The 27,772-nt window shown below is 45.5% G+C and overlaps 1 protein-coding gene across 4 annotated transcripts in view; it reads left to right on the top strand.

The window, feature by feature from the left end:
- LOC141155194 (class I histocompatibility antigen, F10 alpha chain-like) overlaps positions 1 to 27,772 on the top strand; it is a 213,090-nt gene that overhangs the window by 57,649 nt on the left and 127,669 nt on the right. For all 4 annotated transcript variants that reach the window (XM_073641925.1, XM_073641926.1, XM_073641924.1 and 1 more), the window contains exon 2: positions 5,086 to 5,346. In XM_073641925.1, coding sequence (XP_073498026.1) covers positions 5,086 to 5,346 — 261 coding nt within the window. The remainder of the gene's footprint in view (positions 1 to 5,085; positions 5,347 to 27,772) is intronic.

Below are 27,772 nucleotides of genomic sequence, written 5' to 3'. Positions count from 1 at the left end.
TCACAAATTGATTCATAAAAATTAAAAAGTGTTTTTTTTCTACTTTTTCATTTTTACGGATTAATTTGTGAAGCACCTGGAGGTTCCAAGTGCTCACTATGCATCAAGATAGGTGCCTTGGGGGGTCAAGTTTCCAAAATGGGGTCACTTGTGGGGAAGCTCCAATGTTTAGGCACACAGGTGCTCTCCAAACGCAACATGGCGTCCGCTAATTACTCAAGCAAATTTTGCAATCAAAAAGTCAAATAGCGCTCCTTCCCTTCCGAGCCCTGCCGTGCGCCCAAACAGTGGGTTTTCCCCACATATGGGGTATCTGCATGCCCAGGGGAAATTGCACAACAAATTTTGGGGTCCATTTTTTCCTGTTACCCCTGCGAAAATAAAAAAAATTGGGTCTAAAGTAACATTTTTGTGAAAAAAGTTAAATGTTCAGGACTGGCCTAACGGAGGACCGGCGGTTTCTCCGGTGGGCCCAGGTACTGGCACCTGCAGGCACAGTGAAGATAAGTAATGAGTACACCGCTCTCATTATAGTTTTGTTTGTGTCCTCTTCTCCCCAGCTGTGAGTCATAAAGCGTGCGCTCCCCTCCCCCGCACCATCACAGGCGCAGTGTAAGGAGCTGAGGGAGATATTCGGCTCCTGGTACAACGCCAATGTATATCAGCATTATGCATCACCACTAGTGTTGAGCATTCCGATACTGAAATATCGGGTATCGACCGATATTCGCTGTATCGGAGTTCCAATACTGAGGTCCGATACTTTTAGAATATCTAATACCGGAATCGAAAGTTCCCATAATGCCTGCACTCTGCAGTGTCTCTGAAGGATAACAAGCTGGATGGCAGCGCTCAGCTGCGATCCAGCCTGTCATCAGAATGCCATCCCAGCGTGAGAGAATTCTCCTGCTCAAGCGCTGACATTACATTATCTCCCTTACATTACAATCAAATGGAATAGCAGGAATTAATATTTTTTTTAACACATTAATGCCACAGCCATGGTGTTTGTGGCATTACAGTGGTTGCCCAAATCGATGGGAACAGTGCTCACAGTGAAACATGAAAAGCCGACAATTAATCAGCGGCATACACCGGTACCCGACAATTTAGAACAGAAAGAATAGAGCCTCACACATAGATTAGATAGATAGAAACATGTCAGTCACATATATAAGAAGTACAGTGACAGTGTTGCTTACTGTAATTATCATTTAGTGTTAAAATAAAGGATTTATTAAAAAAAAAAATTGGCGTGGGGTTCCCCTTAATTTTAGTCTCTAGCGAAGGTTAAGCAGACGACTGGGGCAGATGTTTGAAGCCTGGGAAGGGGGTAATACCCACGGAGCTTCCCAGGCTACTAATATCAGCCCCCAGCTGAATACCTAGCCTTTACTAGCTATTAAAATGGGGGACCCCCCAAAAAATGACGTGTTGTCCCCCCTATTTTAATAGCTAGCAAAGGCTAGGCAGACAGCTGGGGGCTGATATTAATAGCCCAGGAAGGGTGCCATGAATATTGGCCCCATCCCAGGCTAGAAACACCAGCCGTCAGCCGCCCCAGAAATGGCGCATCCACAGGATGAGCCAATTCTGGCACTTAGCCTCGCTCTTCACACTGCCCTGTAGCGGTGGCAGTGGGGTAATAGGGCTGGGGTTGATGTCAGCTTATAATGCCAGCTGACATCAAGCCCAGGTTAGTAATGGAGAGGCGTCTATAAGACACCCCCATTACTAACCCCATAGTCAAAGTTAAAAAAAACACAAACACCCAGAATAAAGTCCTTTAATTGAAATAAACACACAATTCTTTATTGTTCTAAATTAAACCATACTTACCGTCACGCCCATTCCAGCTGAAGCCAACGATCTCCTGCAATAAAAGTAAAATAATGAACCAACATCATCCTTACCTTTCCATGGTTCCCAGGACTGCTCCAGCTCTGCTACATTCACATGACAGGCTGGATCGCAGCAGAACGCTGCCATCCAGCTTGTCATGCCGCAGACACTGAGAAGTGCAGGCATGCTTGCGCTCCTCAGTGTCTGGTTGTGAGGCTCTATTCTTCTGTTCTAAATTGTCGGGTACCGGTATATGCCGCTGATGAATTGCCGGCTTTTCATGTTTCACTGTGAGCACTGTTCCCATCGATTTAGGCAATCACTGTAATGCCACAACCACCATGGCTGTGGCATTAACGTCTCTACATTATTCTTAGTTGTTTTCCTTCATGTAGAATTAACCTACAAGGAAAGAAAGGGTTTATTTTCATTCCGATATTTGTGTCCCATTGACTTGCATTGGTTTCCGGTATCGGAATCGGCGATATCCGATAGTTTTTGGGTATCGGCCCGATGCAATCCGATCCGATATTTCCCGATATCGGAAGGTATCGCTCAACACTAATCACCACCACTAACTGAGGGTCCCTGCCAACCTAACAGTGAGTGTAAGTTGGGGGGAGTGTTTATTCAGGGTGATAAAGAGGAGGGGGCTAAGTCTCTAGGGATGAACAAGGACCCCATTCCCTCATTTCTCCTTTCACCTCGGACTGACTGATCCCCACCCACCACCCTACATCACCCCTGACTGATGGGCACCTTCCCATGAGTGCACAGAGCAGAGCGTGCGTTACGCCCTGTAGACACAGGGAAGCGTACGTGACACCCTGTAGACACGGGGGGGAGCGCGCGTGACACCCTGTAGACACGGGGGGGAGCGCGCGTGACACCCTGTAGACACGGGGGGGAGCGCGCGTGACACCCTGTAGACACGGGGGGGAGCGCGCGTGACACCCTGTAGACACGGGGGGGAGCGCGCGTAACACCCTGTAGACACGGGGGGGAGCGCGCGTGAAACCCTGTAGACACGGGGGGGAGCGCACGTGTCACCCTGTAGACACGGGGGGGAGCGCACGTGTCACCCTGTAGACATGGGGGAGCGCGCTTGTCACCCTGTAGACACGGGGGAGCGCGCGTGACACCCTGTAGACACGGGGGGGAGCGCGCGTGACACCCTGTAGACACGGGGGGGAGCGCGCGTGACACCCTGTAGACACGGGGGGGAGCTCGCGTGACACCCTGTAGACACGGGGGGGAGCGCGCGTGACACCCTGTAGACACGGGGGGGAGCGCGCGTGACACCCTGTAGACACGGGGGGGAGCGCGCGTGACACCCTGTAGACACGGGGGGGAGCGCGCGTGACACCCTGTAGACACGGGGGGGAGCGTGCGTGAAACCCTGTAGACACGGGGGGGAGCGCACGTGTCACCCTGTAGACACGGGGGGGAGCGCACGTGTCACCCTGTAGACATGGGGGAGCGCGCTTGTCACCCTGTAGACACGGGGGGAGCGCGCGTGACACCCTGTAGACACGGGGGAGAGCGCGCGTGACACCCTGTAGACACGGGGGGAGCGCGCGTGACACCCTGTAGACACGGGGGGGGAGCGCGCGTGACACCCTGTAGACACGGGGGGGAGCGCGCGTGAAACCCTGTAGACACGGGGGGGAGCGCACGTGTCACCCTGTAGACACGGGGGGGAGCGCACGTGTCACCCTGTAGACATGGGGGAGCGCGCTTGTCACCCTGTAGACACGGGGGGAGCGCGCGTGACACCCTGTAGACACGGGGGAGAGCGCGCGTGACACCCTGTAGACACGGGGGGAGCGCGCGTGACACCCTGTAGACACGGGGGGGGGAGCGCGCGTGACACCCTGTAGACACGGGGGGGAGCGCGCGTGACACCCTGTAGACACGGGGGGGAGCGCGCGTGACACCCTGTAGACACGGGGGGGAGCGCGCATGTCACCCTGTAGACACGGGGGGGAGCGCGCGTGTCACCGTGTAGACACGGGGGGAGTGCACGTGACACCCTGTAGACACGGGGGGAGTGCACGTGACACCCTGTAGACACGGGGGGAGCGCGCTTGTCACCCTGTAGACACGGGGGAGCGCGCGTGACACCCTGTAGACACGGGGGAGCGCGCGTGACACCCTGTAGACACGGGGGAGCGCGCGTGACACCCTGTAGACACGGGGGAGCGCGCGTGACACCCTGTAGACACGGGGGTGCGCGCTTGTCACCCTGTAGACACGGGGGAGCGCGCGCGACACCCTGTAGATACGGGGGAGCGCGCGTGACACCCTGTACACATGGGGGAGCGAGCGTGACACCCTGTACAGAGCAGTCTTCCTCTTTCGTCCTTTATGTTGTATGTAGACAGTTACACTGAGATGAGAACAATATGAAATGTAGATGGAGAAACCTCATTACAATCCGCGGCTCCTCACACAGGACGGGAGCGCTCGCTGGACTTCATCAGGACCTGGAGAATTTCACTGAAAATCATCTAGAATTTCTTAAAAATGAAGATTTCCTGTTTTATTCCACGTTCACACGTCCGGTAATCGTCCGTTACAGCGGATCCAGCAGACAGAACTTTTTTTTGTTCGGCTGAAAAAAAATGGGACGTACTAAACTGCATATTGGGATGATGGGATGATGGGCTGCAATGCTAGACTCAACCACTAGATGGCAGCACATTTTTCAAATGCAGACCAGGAAATGACTTCTGACCTTGATACTGGATTAGAAGAAGCTGCAGTTTTGAACTCTTGACCTGTAATATAGAAAGAAATCAGAGGGAATTCAATGGAAATAATAAAATGAATGAGAACATCCACAGGGCTGGATTAAAGTTTAATAATAGAACCAGGGAAAAAAGATTGTAACTATATGGGATTATGTGTAGAATATCGGGGCGGAGTCAGTAGTGGGGTGGGGTCAGTAGTGGGGCGGGGTCAGTGTGGCCCCTGCACAGCTCCTCTCCTCACTTATCCCTGATCCACTGGGTACACAGCGCCCCCTGCTGCCGGCTCAGATGAGTACAGGCCTCCGCTCTCCCACCGGTTCCCGCTGTGCACTGAGCCCTCATCAGATTCCCGCCGCTCCCCCGTGTGGTGTTTCCATCACTCGCTCGGCTCCAGTACACACTGTACATGACTGAGCCGTCACCTCCGCGCTGTGATCTCATGTCTCCTGTATGTGATATGTGACGCTCTCTCACTCTCTCTCCCCCACAGACAGTCACTCTCTGCGGTATTATGACACAGGGGTCTCTGCTCCGGGGTCCGGGCTGCCGGAGTTCTCATTCGTTGGATATGTGGATGATCGGGAGATTGTGAATTATAACTCAGACAGCGGCAGATGCCGATCCAAGGTCCAGTGGATGAAGAAAGTGGACGAAGGATACTGGGAGGGAAATACACAGAACGGAAAACAAGGGGAGGCTGTATCCAAACATAATGTGAGGACAGTGATGAGCCGCTTCAACCAGAGCGGAGGTGAGAGAAAGATATACTGTATACAATATACTCACTATATACACCACACTGTATACACACTATATACACACCACACTGTATACACACTATATACACACCACACTGTATACACACTATATACACACCGCACTGTATACACATAATATACACACCACACTGTATACACACTATACCCACACCGCACTGTATAGACACTATATACACAGCACTGTATACACACTATATACACACACCGCACTGTATACACACTATATACCCACACCGCACTGTATAGACACTATATACACAGCACTGTATACACACTATATACACACACCGCACTGTATACACACTATATACACACACCGCACTGTATACACACTATATACACACACCGCACTGTATACACACTATATACACACACCGCACTGTATACACACTATATACACACCGCACTGTATACACACTATATACACACCACACTATATACACACACCGCACTGTATACACACACTATATACACACACCGCACTGTATACACACTATATACACCGCACTGTATACACTGTACTGTATACACACTATATACACCACACTGTATACGCACCACACTGTATACACACTATATACACACACCGCACTGTATACACACTATATACACACACCGCACTGTATACACACTATATACACACCGCACTGTATACACACTATATACACACACCGCACTGTATACACACACCGCACTGTATACACACTATATACACACACCGCACTGTATACACACTATATACACACCGCACTGTATACACACTATATACACACACCGCACTGTATACACACTATATACACACACCGCACTGTATACACACTATATACACACCGCACTGTATACACACTATATACACACACCGCACTGTATACACACACCGCACTGTATACACACTATATACACACACCGCACTGTATACACACTATATACACACCGCACTGTATACACACTATATACACACACCGCACTGTATACACACTATATACACACACCGCACTGTATACACACTATATACACACCGCACTGTATACACACTATATACACACACCGCACTGTATACACACACCGCACTGTATACACACTATATACACACACCGCACTGTATACACACTATATACACACCGCACTGTATACACACTATATACACACACCGCACTGTATACACACTATATACTCACCGCACTGTATACACACTATATACACACACCGCACTGTATACACACACCGCACTGTATACACACTATATACACAGCACTGTATACACACTATATACACACCGCACTGTATACACACTATATACACACACACCGCACTGTATAGACACTATATACACAGCACTGTCTACACACTATATACACACACCGCACTGTATACACACACCGCACTGTATACACACTATATACACACACCGCACTGTATACACACACCGCACTGTATACACACTATATACACACACCGCACTGTATACACACTATATACACACACCGCACTGTATACACACTATATATACACACCGCACTGTATACACACTATATACACACCGCACTGTATACACACACCGCACTGTATACACACTATATACACACACCGCACTGTATACACACTATATACACACACCGCACTGTATACACACACCGAACTGTATACACACTATATACACACACCGCACTGTATACACACTATATACACACCGCACTGTATACACACTATATACACACACCGCACTGTATACACACACCGCACTGTATACACACTATATACACACACCGCACTGTATACACACTATATACACACACCGCACTGTATACACACTATATACACACCGCACTGTATACACACTATATACACACCGCACTGTATACACACTATATACACACACCGCACTATATACACACTATATACACACACCGCACTGTATACACACTATATACACACCGCACTGTATACACACTATATACACACCGCACTGTATACACACTATATACACACACACCGCACTGTATACACACTATATACACACACCGCACTGTATACACACTATATATACACACCGCACTGTATACACACTATATACACACCGCACTGTATACACACTATATACACACCGCACTGTATACACACTATATACACACCGCACTGTATACACACTATATACACACACACCGCACTGTATACACACTATATACACACACCGCACTGTATACACACACCGCACTGTATACACACTATATACACACCGCACTGTATACACACTATATACACACCGCACTGTATACACACTATATACACACCGCACTGTATACACACTATATACACACCGCACTGTATACACACTATATACACACACCGCACTATATACACACTATATACACACACCGCACTGTATACACACTATATACACACCGCACTGTATACACACTATATACACACCGCACTGTATACACACTATATACACACACACCGCACTGTATACACACTATATACACACACCGCACTGTATACACACTATATATACACACCGCACTGTATACACACTATATACACACCGCACTGTATACACACTATATACACACCGCACTGTATACACACTATATACACACCGCACTGTATACACACTATATACACACACACCGCACTGTATACACACTATATACACACACCGCACTGTATACACACACCGCACTGTATACACACTATATACACACCGCACTGTATACACACTATATACACACCGCACTGTATACACACTATATACACACACCGCACTGTATACACACAGCACTGTATACACACTATATACACACCGCACTGTATACACACTATATATACACACCACACTGTATACACACTATATATACACACCACACTGTATACACACCACATACACACCACACTGTATACACACTATATACACACACACCACACTGTATACACAAACCGCACTGTATACACACTATACACACACACCCACCGCACTGTATACACACTATACACACACACCCACCGCACTGTATACACACTATACACACACACCCACCACACTGTATACACACTATACACACACACCGCACTGTATACACACTATATACACACACCGCACTGTATACACACTATATACACACCGCACTGTATACACACTATATACACACCGCACTGTATACACACTATATACACACACACCACACTGTATACACACACCGCACTGTATACACACTATATACACACACCGCACTGTATACACACTATACACACACACCCACCGCACTGTATACACACTATACACACACACCCACCGCACTGTATACACACTATACACACACACACACCGCACTGTATACACACTATATACACACCGCACTGTATACACACTATATACACACACACCACACTGTATACACACACCGCACTGTATACACACTATATACACACACCGCACTGTATGCACACTATATACACCGCACTGTATACACACTATACACACACACCCACCGCACTGTATACACACTATATACACACACACACCGCACTGTATACACACACACCGCACTGTATACACACACCGCACTGTATACACACTATATACACACCACACTGTATACACACTATATACACACACACCGCACTGTATACACACTATATACACACACCGCACTGTATACACACACACCGCACTGTATACACACACACCGCACTGTATACACACTATATACACACCACACTGTATACACACACACCGCACTGTATACACACTATATACACACACCGCACTGTATACACACTATACACACACACCGCACTGTATACACACTATACACACACACCCACCGCACTGTATACACACTATATACACACACCCACCGCACTGTATACACACTATATACACCGCACTGTATACACACTATATGCACACCGCACTGTATACACACACACCGCACTGTATACACACTATATACACCGCACTGTATACACACTATACACACACACCCACCGCACTGTATACACACTATATACACACACACACCGCACTGTATACACACTATATACACACACACCGCACTGTATACACACACCGCACTGTATACACACTATATACACACCACACTGTATACACACTATATACACACACCGCACTGTATACACACCGCACTGTATACACACTATATACACACACCGCACTGTATACACACACACCGCACTGTATACACACTATATACACACCACACTGTATACACACACACCGCACTGTATACACACTATATACACACACCGCACTGTATACACACTATATACACACACCGCACTGTATACACACTATACACACACACCGCACTGTATACACACTATACACACACACCCACCGCACTGTATACACACTATATACACACACCCACCGCACTGTATACACACTATATACACCGCACTGTATACACACTATATGCACACCGCACTGTATACACACACACCGCACTGTATACACACTATACACACACCGCACTGTATACACACTATACACACACACCCACCGCACTGTATACCCACTATATACACACCGCACTGTATACACACTATACACACACCGCACTGTATACACACTATACACACACCGCACTGTATACACACTATACACACACACCGCACTGTATACACACTATACACACACACCGCACTGTATACACACTGTATACACCGCACTGTATACACACTATACACACACCCACCGCACTGTATACACACTATATACACACACACCGCACTGTATACACACTATACACACACACCCACCGCACTGTATACACACTATATACACACCGCACTGTATACACACACCGCACTGTATACACACTATATACACACCGCACTGTATACACACTATATACACACACACACCGCACTGTATACACACTATACACACACCGCACTGTATACACACTATACACACACACCGCACTGTATACACACACTATACACACACACCGCACTGTATACACACACTATACACACACACCGCACTGTATACACACACACCGCACTGTATACACACTATATACACACCGCACTGTATACACACACCGCACTGTATACACACTATACACACACCCACCGCACTGTATACACACTATATACACACCGCACTGTATACACACACCGCACTGTATACACACTATATACACACCGCACTGTATACACACTATATACACACACACCGCACTGTATACACACACCGCACTGTATACACACTATATACACACACCGCACTGTATACACACTATACACACACACCCACCGCACTGTATACACACTATATACACACCGCACTGTATACACACTATATACACACCGCACTGTATACACACTATATACACACCGCACTGTATACAGACACACCGCACTGTATACACACTATACACACACTGCACTGAATACACACTATACACACACTGCACTGTACACACACTATACACACACACCGCACTGTATACACACACCGCACTGTATACACACTATATACACACCACACTGTATACACACTATATACACACACCGCACTGTATACACACACCGCACTGTATACACACACCGCACTGTATACACACTATATACACACCACACTGTATACACACTATATACACACACACCGCACTGTATACACACACCGCACTGTATACACACTATACACACACCGCACTGTATACACACTATATACACACACACCGCACTGTATACACACTATATACACACACCGCACTGTATACACACTATACACACCGCACTGTATACACACTATATACACACCGCACTGTATACACACTATACACACACACCCACCGCACTGTATACACACTATACACACACACCCACCGCACTGTATACACACTATATACACCCACCCACCGCACTGTATACACACTATACACCCACACACACCGCACTGTATACACACACCGCACTGTATACACACTATATACACCCACCCACCGCACTGTATACACACTATATACACCGCACTGTATACACACCGCACTGTATACACACTACACACACCGCACTGTATACACACACACCGCACTGTATACACACTATACACACACCGCACTGTATACACACTATATACACACCGCACTGTATACACACTATACACACACACCGCACTGTATACACACTGTATACACCGCACTGTATACACACTATACACCCACCCACCGCACTGTATACACACTATACACACACACCCACCGCACTGTATACACACTATATACACACCGCACTGTATACACACTATATACACACACACCGCACTGTATACACACACTATACACACACACCGCACTGTATACACACACTATACACACACACCGCACTGTATACACACACTATACACACACACACCGCACTGTATACACACACTATACACACACACCGCACTGTATACACACACTATACACACACACCGCACTGTATACACACTATACACACACACACCGCACTGTATACACACTATACACCCACCCACCGCACTGTATACACACTATATACACACCGCACTGTATACACACACCGCACTGTATACACACTATACACATACACACTATACACACACCGCACTGTATACACACTATATACACACCGCACTGTATACACACTATATACACACACACCGCACTGTATACACACACCGCACTGTATACACACTATATACACACACCGCACTGTATACACACTATACACACACACCCACCGCACTGTATACACACTATATACACACCGCACTGTATACACACTATATACACACCGCACTGTATACACACTATATACACACACACCGCACTGTATACACACACCGCACTGTATACACACTATATACACACCACACTGTATACACACTATATACACACCACACTGTATACACACTATATACACACACACCGCACTGTATACACACACCGCACTGTATACACACACTATACACACACACCCACCGCACTGTATACACACTATATACACACACACCGCACTGTATACACACTGTATACACACTATATACACACACACCGCACTGTATACACACACCCACCGCACTGTATACACACACCCACCGCACTGTATACACACACCCACCGCACTGTATACACACTATATACACCGCACTGTATACACACACACCGCACTGTATACACACTATACACACACACCGCACTGTATACACACTATACACACACACCGCACTGTATACACACTATACACACACACCGCACTGTATACACACTATACACACACACACCGCACTGTATACACACTATACACACACACACCGCACTGTATACACACTATACACACCCACCGCACTGTATAAACACTATACACACCCACCGCACTGTATACACACTATACACACCCACCGCACTGTATACACACTATACACACCCACCGCACTGTATACACACTATATACACACCGCACTGTATACACACTATATACACACCGCACTGTATACACACACCGCACTGTATACACACTATATACACACACACCGCACTGTATACACACACCGCACTGTATACACACACACCGCACTGTATACACACTATATACACACCGCACTGTATACACACCCACCGCACTGTATACACACTATATACACACCGCACTGTATACACACACCGCACTGTATACACACTATATACACACACACCGCACTGTATACACACACCGCACTGTATACACACCCACCGCACTGTATACACACTATACACACACACCCACCGCACTGTATACACACCCACCGCACTATATATATACACACACACACACCGCACTGTATACACACACTATATACACACACACACACCGCACTGTATACACACACACACACACACCGCACTGTATACACACACTATATACACACACACACACCGCACTGTATACACACACTATATACACACACACACCGCACTGTATACACACACTATATACACACACACACCGCACTGTATACACACACTATATACACACACACACACCGCACTGTATACACACACTATATACACACACACACACCGCACTGTATACACACACTATATACACACACACACCGCACTGTATACACACACTATATACACACACACACCGCACTGTATACACACACTATATACACACACACACCGCACTGTATACACACACTATATACACACACACACCGCACTGTATACACACACTTTATACACACACACACACACACCGCACTGTATACACACACTATATACACACACACACACCGCACTGTATACACACACTATACACACACACACACACCGCACTGTATACACACACTATATACACACACACACACCGCACTGTATACACACACTATATACACACACACACACCGCACTGTATACACACACTATATACACACACACACACCGCACTGTATACACACACTATATACACACACACACACACCGCACTGTATACACACACTATATACACACACACACACCGCACTGTATACACACACTATATACACACACACACCGCACTGTATACACACACTATATACACACACACACCGCACTGTATACACACACTATATACACACACACACACCGCACTGTATACACACACTATATACACACACACACACCGCACTGTATACACACACTATATACACACACACACACCGCACTGTATACACACACTATACACACACACCGCACTGTATACACACACTATATACACACACACACCGCACTGTATACACACACTATATACACACACACACCGCACTGTATACACACACTATATACACACACACACACCGCACTGTATACACACACTATATACACACACACACACCGCACTGTATACACACACTATATACACACACACACACCGCACTGTATACACACACTATACACACACACACACACCGCACTGTATACACACACTATATACACACACACACACCGCACTGTATACACACACTATATACACACACACACACCGCACTGTATACACACACTATATACACACACACACCGCACTGTATACACACACTATATACACACACACACACCGCACTGTATACACACACTATATACACACACACCGCACTGTATACACACACTATACACACACACACACCGCACTGTATACACACACTATATACACACACACACACCGCACTGTATACACACACTATATACACACACACACACACACCGCACTGTATACACACACTATATACACACACACACACCGCACTGTATACACACACTATATACACACACACACCGCACTGTATACACACACTATATACACACATACACACCGCACTGTATACACACACTATATACACACACACACCGCACTGTATACACACACTATATACACACACACACACCGCACTGTATACACACACTATATACACACACACACACCGCACTGTATACACACACTATATACACACACACACACCGCACTGTATACACACACTATATACACACACCGCACTGTATACACACACTATATACACACACACACACCGCACTGTATACACACACTATATACACACACACACACCGCACTGTATACACACACTATATACACACACACACACCGCACTGTATACACACACTATATACACACACACACACCGCACTGTATACACACACTATATACACACACACACACCGCACTGTATACACACACTATATACACACACACCGCACTGTATACACACACTATATACACACACACACCGCACTGTATACACACACTATATACACACACACACCGCACTGTATACACACACTATATACACACACACACCGCACTGTATACACACACTATACACACACACACCGCACTGTATACACACACTATACACACACACACCGCACTGTATACACACACTATACACACACACCGCACTGTATACACACACTATACACACACACACCGCACTGTATACACACACTATACACACACACACCGCACTGTATACACACACACCGCACTGTATACACACACTATACACACACACCGCACTGTATACACACACTATACACACACCGCACTGTATACACACCGCACTGTATACACACACTACACACACACCGCACTGTATACACACACTATACACACACACCGCACTGTATACACACACTATACACACACACCGCACTGTATACACACACTATACACACACACCGCACTGTATACACACACTATACACACACACCGCACTGTATACACACACTATACACACACACCGCACTGTATACACACACTATACACACACACCGCACTGTATACACACACTATACACACACACCGCACTGTATACACACACTATACACACACACCGCACTGTATACACACACTATACACACACCGCACTGTATACACACACTATACACACACACCGCACTGTATACACACACACCGCACTGTATACACACACTATACACACACACCACACTGTATACACACACTATACACACACACCGCACTGTATACACACACACCGCACTGTATACACACACTATACACACACACCGCACTGTATACACACACTATACACACACACCGCACTGTATACACACACTATACACACACCGCACTGTATACACACACCGCACTGTATACACACACTATACACACACCGCACTGTATACACACACCGCACTGTATACACACTATATACACACACCGCACTGTATACACACTATACACACACCGCACTGTATACACAGTATATGCACACACCGCACTGTATACACACTATATACACACACCGCACTATATACACACCGCACTGTATACACACTATATACACACCGCACTGTATACACACTATATACACACCGCACTGTATACACACTATATACACACCGCACTGTATACACACTATATACACACCGCACTGTATACACACCGCACTGTATACACACTATATACACACACCGCACTGTATACACACACTATACACACACACACCGCACTGTATACACACTATATACACACACACACCGCACTGTATACACACTATATACACACACACCGCACTGTATACACACACCGCACTGTATACACACTATATACACACCACACTGTATACACACTATATACACACACCGCACTGTATACACACCGCACTGTATACACACTATATACACACACCGCACTGTATACACACACACCGCACTGTATACACACACACCGCACTGTATACACACTATATACACACCACACTGTATACACACACACCGCACTGTATACACACTATATACACACACCGCACTGTATACACACTATATACACACACCGCACTGTATACACACTATACACACACACCGCACTGTATACACACTATACACACACACCCACCGCACTGTATACACACTATATACACACACCCACCGCACTGTATACACCGCACTGTATACACACTATATGCACACCGCACTGTATACACACACACCGCACTGTATACACACTATACACACACCGCACTGTATACACACTATACACACACACCCACCGCACTGTATACCCACTATATACACACCGCACTGTATACACACTATACACACACCGCACTGTATACACACTATACACACACTGCACTGTATACACACTATACACACACACCGCACTGTATACACACTATACACACACACCGCACTGTATACACACTGTATACACCGCACTGTATACACACTATACACACACCCACCGCACTGTATACACACTATATACACACACACCGCACTGTATACACACTATACACACACACCCACCGCACTGTATACACACTATATACACACCGCACTGTATACACACACCGCACTGTATACACACTATATACACACCGCACTGTATACACACTATATACACACACACACCGCACTGTATACACACTATACACACACCGCACTGTATACACACTATACACACACACCGCACTGTATACACACACTATACACACACACCGCACTGTATACACACACTATACACACACACCGCACTGTATACACACACACCGCACTGTATACACACTATATACACACCGCACTGTATACACACACCGCACTGTATACACACTATACACACACCCACCGCACTGTATACACACTATATACACACCGCACTGTATACACACACCGCACTGTATACACACTATATACACACCGCACTGTATACACACTATATACACACACACCGCACTGTATACACACACCGCACTGTATACACACTATATACACACACCGCACTGTATACACACTATACACACACACCCACCGCACTGTATACACACTATATACACACCGCACTGTATACACACTATATACACACCGCACTGTATACACACTATATACACACCGCACTGTATACAGACACACCGCACTGTATACACACTATACACACACTGCACTGAATACACACTATACACACACTGCACTGTACACACACTATACACACACACCGCACTGTATACACACACCGCACTGTATACACACTATATACACACCACACTGTATACACACTATATACACACACCGCACTGTATACACACACCGCACTGTATACACACACCGCACTGTATACACACTATATACACACCACACTGTATACACACTATATACACACACACCGCACTGTATACACACACCGCACTGTATACACACTATACACACACCGCACTGTATACACACTATATACACACACACCGCACTGTATACACACTATATACACACACCGCACTGTATACACACTATACACACCGCACTGTATACACACTATATACACACCGCACTGTATACACACTATACACACACACCCACCGCACTGTATACACACTATACACACACACCCACCGCACTGTATACACACTATACACCCACACCCACCGCACTGTATACACACTATATACACCCACCCACCGCACTGTATACACACTATACACCCACACACACCGCACTGTATACACACACCGCACTGTATACACACTATATACACCCACCCACCGCACTGTATACACACTATATACACCGCACTGTATACACACCGCACTGTATACACACTACACACACCGCACTGTATACACACACACCGCACTGTATACACACTATACACACACCGCACTGTATACACACTATATACACACCGCACTGTATACACACTATACACACACACCGCACTGTATACACACTGTATACACCGCACTGTATACACACTATACACCCACCCACCGCACTGTATACACACTATACACACACACCCACCGCACTGTATACACACTATATACACACCGCACTGTATACACACTATATACACACACACCGCACTGTATACACACACTATACACACACACCGCACTGTATACACACACTATACACACACACCGCACTGTATACACACACTATACACACACACCGCACTGTATACACACACTATACACACACACCGCACTGTATACACACACTATACACACACACCGCACTGTATACACACTATACACACACACACCGCACTGTATACACACTATACACCCACCCACCGCACTGTATACACACTATATACACACCGCACTGTATACACACACCGCACTGTATACACACTATACACATACACACTATACACACACCGCACTGTATACACACTATATACACACCGCACTGTATACACACTATATACACACACACCGCACTGTATACACACACCGCACTGTATACACACTATATACACACACCGCACTGTATACACACTATACACACACACCCACCGCACTGTATACACACTATATACACACCGCACTGTATACACACTATATACACACCGCACTGTATACACACTATATACACACACACCGCACTGTATACACACACCGCACTGTATACACACTATATACACACCACACTGTATACACACTATATACACACCACACTGTATACACACTATATACACACACACCGCACTGTATACACACACCGCACTGTATACACACACTATACACACACACCCACCGCACTGTATACACACTATATACACACACACCGCACTGTATACACACTGTATACACACTATATACACACACACCGCACTGTATACACACACCCACCGCACTGTATACACCCACCCACCGCACTGTATACACACACCCACCGCACTGTATACACACTATATACACCGCACTGTATACACACACACCGCACTGTATACACACTATACACACACACCGCACTGTATACACACTATACACACACACCGCACTGTATACACACTATACACACACACCGCACTGTATACACACTATACACACACACACCGCACTGTATACACACTATACACACACACACCGCACTGTATACACACTATACACACCCACCGCACTGTATAAACACTATACACACCCACCGCACTGTATACACACTATACACACCCACCGCACTGTATACACACTATACACACCCACCGCACTGTATACACACTATATACACACCGCACTGTATACACACTATATACACACCGCACTGTATACACACACCGCACTGTATACACACTATATACACACACACCGCACTGTATACACACACCGCACTGTATACACACACACCGCACTGTATACACACTATATACACACCGCACTGTATACACACCCACCGCACTGTATACACACTATATACACACCGCACTGTATACACACACCGCACTGTATACACACTATATACACACACACCGCACTGTATATACACACCGCACTGTATACACACCCACCGCACTGTATACACACTATACACACACACCCACCGCACTGTATACACACCCACCGCACTATATATATACACACACACACACCGCACTGTATACACACACTATATACACACACACACACCGCACTGTATACACACACACACACACACCGCACTGTATACACACACTATATACACACACACACCGCACTGTATACACACACTATATACACACACACACCGCACTGTATACACACACTATATACACACACACACACCGCACTGTATACACACACTATATACACACACACACACCGCACTGTATACACACACTATATACACACACACACACCGCACTGTATACACACACTATATACACACACACACCGCACTGTATACACACACTATATACACACACACACCGCACTGTATACACACACTATATACACACACACACCGCACTGTATACACACACTATATACACACACACACCGCACTGTATACACACACTTTATACACACACACACACACACCGCACTGTATACACACACTATATACACACACACACACCGCACTGTATACACACACTATATACACACACACACACCGCACTGTATACACACACTATATACACACACACACACCGCACTGTATACACACACTATATACACACACACACCGCACTGTATACACACACTATATACACACACACACACCGCACTGTATACACACACTATATACACACACACACACACCGCACTGTATACACACACTATATACACACACACACACCGCACTGTATACACACACTATATACACACACACACCGCACTGTATACACACACTATATACACACACACACCGCACTGTATACACACACTATATACACACACACACACCGCACTGTATACACACACTATATACACACACACACACCGCACTGTATACACACACTATATACACACACACACACCGCACTGTATACACACACTATACACACACACCGCACTGTATACACACACTATATACACACACACACCGCACTGTATACACACACTATATACACACACACACCGCACTGTATACACACACTATATACACACACACACACCGCACTGTATACACACACTATATACACACACACACACCGCACTGTATACACACACTATATACACACACACACCGCACTGTATACACACACTATACACACACACACACACCGCACTGTATACACACACTATATACACACACACACACCGCACTGTATACACACACTATATACACACACACACACCGCACTGTATACACACACTATATACACACACACACCGCACTGTATACACACACTATATACACACACACACACCGCACTGTATACACACACTATATACACACACACCGCACTGTATACACACACTATACACACACACACACCGCACTGTATACACACACTATATACACACACACACACCGCACTGTATACACACACTATATACACACACACACACACACCGCACTGTATACACACACTATATACACACACACACACCGCACTGTATACACACACTATATACACACACACACCGCACTGTATACACACACTATATACACACATACACACCGCACTGTATACACACACTATATACACACACACACCGCACTGTATACACACACTATATACACACACACACACCGCACTGTATACACACACTATATACACACACACACACCGCACTGTATACACACACTATATACACACACACACACCGCACTGTATACACACACTATATACACACACCGCACTGTATACACACACTATATACACACACACACACCGCACTGTATACACACACTATATACACACACACACACCGCACTGTATACACACACTATATACACACACACACACCGCACTGTATACACACACTATATACACACACACACACCGCACTGTATACACACACTATATACACACACACACACCGCACTGTATACACACACTATATACACACACACCGCACTGTATACACACACTATATACACACACACACCGCACTGTATACACACACTATATACACACACACACCGCACTGTATACACACACTATATACACACACACACCGCACTGTATACACACACTATACACACACACACCGCACTGTATACACACACTATACACACACACACCGCACTGTATACACACACTATACACACACACCGCACTGTATACACACACTATACACACACACACCGCACTGTATACACACACTATACACACACACACCGCACTGTATACACACACACCGCACTGTATACACACACTATACACACACACCGCACTGTATACACACACTATACACACACCGCACTGTATACACACCGCACTGTATACACACACTACACACACACCGCACTGTATACACACACTATACACACACACCGCACTGTATACACACACTATACACACACACCGCACTGTATACACACACTATACACACACACCGCACTGTATACACACACTATACACACACACCGCACTGTATACACACACTATACACACACACCGCACTGTATACACACACTATACACACACACCGCACTGTATACACACACTATACACACACACCGCACTGTATACACACACTATACACACACCGCACTGTATACACACACTATACACACACACCGCACTGTATACACACACACCGCACTGTATACACACACTATACACACACACCACACTGTATACACACACTATACACACACACCGCACTGTATACACACACACCGCACTGTATACACACACTATACACACACACCGCACTGTATACACACACTATACACACACACCGCACTGTATACACACACTATACACACACCGCACTGTATACACACACCGCACTGTATACACACACTATACACACACCGCACTGTATACACACACCGCACTGTATACACACTATATACACACACCGCACTGTATACACACTATACACACACCGCACTGTATACACAGTATATGCACACACCGCACTATATACACACCGCACTGTATACACACTATATACACACCGCACTGTATACACACTATATACACACCGCACTGTATACACACTATATACACACCGCACTGTATACACACTATATACACACCGCACTGTATACACACCGCACTGTATACACACTATATACACACACCGCACTGTATACACACACTATACACACACACACCGCACTGTATACACACACTATATACACACACACCGCACTGTATACACACACTATACACACACACACCGCACTGTATACACACACTATACACACACACACCGCACTGTATACACACTATATACACACTGCACTGTATACACACTATATACACACACACCGCACTGTATGCAGACAATATACACACCGCACTGTATACACACTATATATACACTGTGCGTATACGGTCTCCCGAGATCTCAATATGCGCATGCTTCGGTGGCCATTTTGCCTCAGTGCAGCGCAGGGCTATGTACGGGATAGGGAACCTCGCCTCCGCTCACCGCCGACGTCTGAGGACGAGGCCGCAGCACCGCCACCACCACCACCACCACCACCACCGCCTTGAATCAGCGACACTTCTTCTGAGGACGGGGCCCACAGCATCGCCCCGCTACCACCGCCACCACCACCGCCTTGAATCAGCAACACTTCTTCTGAGGACGGGGCCCACAGCATCGCCCCGCAGCCGCCACCAACCTCTTTTATCTGGGACCCCGATCCGACGCCGCCGCCCTAGGTAAAATACCGTAAGTTTGGATTATAAGACGCACCCCCCCCTTTTTCCTCCCAAATTTTTTGGGGAAAAAAGTGCGTCTTATAATCCAAAAAATACGATACATAATTGGTATTGCCATGTCCAGAACGACCCAATCTATAAAACTGTCACATTATTTATTCCATAGAGGGAACACATTAAACATTTTAAACAAAAGCACCAAAATGTAGTTTTTTCGTCACTGACACAAAAAAATGTAACCCCTTCACCCAAGCGTGTTTTCTCCATCATGACCCGGCCAAATATTACAATTCTGACCAGTGTGACTTTATGTGGTAATAACTCTGGAGCCTTCAATGGATCCCACCGACATACTGTACTTCATGATAATGGTAACATTTGCTCTATGTGACTTGCATTTATTTGTGAAAATATCAGAAATTTGATGAAAATTTTGCAATTTTCTAATTTTTATACCGTTAGACCAGAGTTATGTTACACAAAATAATTAATAACATTTCCCACATGTCTACTTTACATCTGCATCAGTTTTTTAAATATCATTTTTTATTAGGGAGTTATAAGGGTTAAAATTTGACCAGCGATTTCTCATTTTTCCAACAAAATTTACAAAACCATTTTTTTAGGGACCACATCACATGTAAATTGACTTTGAGGGGCCTTTATGACAGAAAATACCCAAATGGGACACCATTCTAAAAACTGCACCCCTCAAGGTGCTCAAAACCACGTTCAAGAAGGTTTTTTTTAACCCTTTATGTGCTTCACAGAAAAATATTTTACTTTTTTTTCCACAAAAATGTTACTTTAGCCCCAAGTTATTAATTTTCACCAGGGTAAAAGGAAAAATGGACCATACAATTTGTTGTGCAGTTTCTCCTGAGCACGCTGATATCTCATATGTGGTGGAAAACTACTGTTTGGGCGCACGGCAGGGCTCGGAAGGGAAGGAGCGCCATTTGACTTTCTGAATGCAAAATTGTCTGGAATCGATAGCGGAATTTATCTGGATGCATGGTGAACACCTTGAACCCACAGGTGCTTCACAGAATTTTATACCATTGGGCGGTGAAGAAAGAATAATTACATTTTTACCACTAAAATTTTGTTTTAGCCCTAAGTTTTTAATTTTTATAAGGGCTAATGGGAAAAAATGGACTTCACACTTTGTTGTGCAATTTATCCTGAGTTCCCCAAAACCCTACATGTAATCGGGAAATATTTTTCAGGCACAGTGGAAAGCTCAGAAGGAAAGAGCACCATATTATAGTGCAGATTTTACTGTTAAGGTTTGAGTGTGCCATGTCACATTGGCAGAGTCCCTGAAGTGCCAGAACATCAAAGCCCCCTATAAGTGACCCCATTTTATCAACAACACCTCTCAATAAATTAGTCTAGGGGTGCAGTGATCATATTGCCACCACAGGTGGGTCACTGAATTTTATGCTATTGGGCAGTGAAGAAAATGTAATTACATTTTTACCACAAAAAAAAATAGTTTTACCCCCAGATTTTACATTTTCACACTGGGGAATGTGTAAAAATGGCACCAAAATTTGTCACAAAACTTCTGCTGAACGTGGCAATACCCCATATGTGGCTGCACAGTACTGCTTAGCCACTTGGCGAGTCTCGGGAGGGACAGAGCACGATTTGACTCTTAGAGAACAAATTATCGTAGCATAGTTTACAGACTCCATATACAGAACCCCTAAGTGCCAGAAGTGCAGAATCCCCCCTCAAATTACTGCATTTTGGAAATTACACCTCTCTGGGAATTTATCTTCAGGTGTAGTGACGATTTTGACTACATGGGTGTTTTCCAGAAACAAGCAGCAGCGGATGTTGCCGAGTAAAAATTGCAAATCTGCCGTTGTAGTGCCCGGTACATTGTAGTGCCCGGTACGTTATGCCCAGCTTATGCTTCTGGAGACACGCACCTGTAAATTAGGCGGGCTCTCATCGCTATAGAAATTCCAAACGTGGATGCTAAATGTGGTTTAGGCACACTGTGGGGCTCAGAAGGGAGGGGGGCATTTGGATTTAAGAGCTCAGAATTCTCTGGATTTCTTTTGGGGGGCGAGGAGCCCTAGCGCTTTTCCAGAGCCTTATACTACCAGTAACGTGGAAGCCCCTATATTTCCATTGACAGATGACGGACCTGAGTGGGGGTTTTTTTGTGGATAGATTTGAAGCTTTTTTTGGGAACATTTTACATAACATTTCAGAGTGCAGGATAAATGTGAGCCGACCCATACTGTGATCTTTGGGAGGCAGAATGAACAAATCAGCAGCAGGTGATAAATTGGTTTTATTTATTGTTTATGCCGTTCCTCGTGCCTTATAAGGGATTAGATGACTTTATTCTTCAGGTCGGTGCGATTACAGCGATACCAGATTTATATCGGGTTTTTAAGTTTGGCTGCTGTCACACACTAAAGACGCTTTTTTGCAACATAAAGATTTTCCATCTCCATATTTTGGGAGCTATAATTTTCCTACATTTTTGCCGACAGTCATGTGAGGGCTTGTTTTTTGCGGGACAATGTGACTATTTAACTGGTACCATTTTCGGGCACATAACATTTTTAAATTTCTTGCTATTCTGATTTTTGGGAGTCAGAATGAACAATCACCTGCAATTCAGGAATTTTTTTTTATGCCGTTCACCGTGTGGTAAAATTGGTAAGGCAGCTTTATTCTTCGGGTCAGTACGATTACAGTGATACCACAGTTATATAATTTTTTATGTTTTGCCGCTTTTACACAATAAAAAGTAGTTGAAAGAAAAAAAAATTATATTGCTGTGTGCCCACGATGCGGTTTTTATGAGTTTCTGCGGCGGTATTTGACTTGTATTAAAATCGCACCCATTGACTTGCACTGAACCGCAGGAAACCCGCATGTATAATATCTATACATGCCAATTTGCCGCGGTTCAATGCGTGGATGGTACCCGGGTCGGGAGAGCAGACTGCTACTCCTCTCATCCGACCACTGCTCTGGCTGATAACAGTGAGAGCAGCGTGGATGGGAGAAGCAGCGCTAGTTAAAAAAAAGAATTAAAAAGTATAAAATAAAATTAAAAAAATCTTCATACTCACCTCTCCGGCGGCTCCCGGGGTCCTCCTGGGCGATGCAGTCCCGTCGGAGTCAAGCATACACTGCGGCTCGCGCCCCGCAGTGTGCTTACGGGACCTGCGGTAACGTCACTGATCACTTGATGATTGCGTGACTGTCAGGTGATCAGTGCCGCAGCAAACAGCTGATGGTCACGTGACCAGCAACTGATTGCTGAAGCCGGCAATTCTGAGCGTGGGAAAATTTACAAGAATCAGTTCATCAGCTGATGAACCCCAGTGACCCCCCCCTGCAGCACTGTATACTGATAGAGATGATTTTACACCGTATCAGTATACAGTGCTGTATTCTACAGCTGCGACATCAGTGATGGCTGATGTCACAGCTTTAGAAATGATCCGAATCCTCGTGGGACATTCGCCGCTGATGGAATATGTTTGCCTAATGGCACCTTCCCAGGCTAAAAAAACATCTCCCAGCAGTCGCATAAATTACGTGAATAGAAATGCTAATAAAGACTGGGTGAATGGGACCAGCTGACACCCAGCTCTTTTGTTTGGTGATGTCAAGGTGTCAATCGGATCTTTTCATGACCAAACAAAGTAAAGAAACACACAGACACAGTGTAAACACTTTATTTGAAATACAAAAGACACATTCTTTATTCATTTAAATGAAATAATATACTCAGGCCAGCTCTAGGGTAATCCAAGGGCTAAAGCAATGTCCCACCAACTTTATTTAGCTCCGAAAATCATTCATAGGATGCTCAGAAAC

Source organism: Phyllobates terribilis, unplaced genomic scaffold (assembly GCF_046119375.1).
Source record: "Phyllobates terribilis strain yellow unplaced genomic scaffold, ASM4611937v1 Scaffold_7__3_contigs__length_470593459, whole genome shotgun sequence".
In the NCBI taxonomy this organism is placed as follows: Eukaryota; Metazoa; Chordata; class Amphibia; order Anura; family Dendrobatidae; genus Phyllobates; species Phyllobates terribilis.
This window is presented reverse-complemented; position numbering and strand designations above follow the sequence as displayed.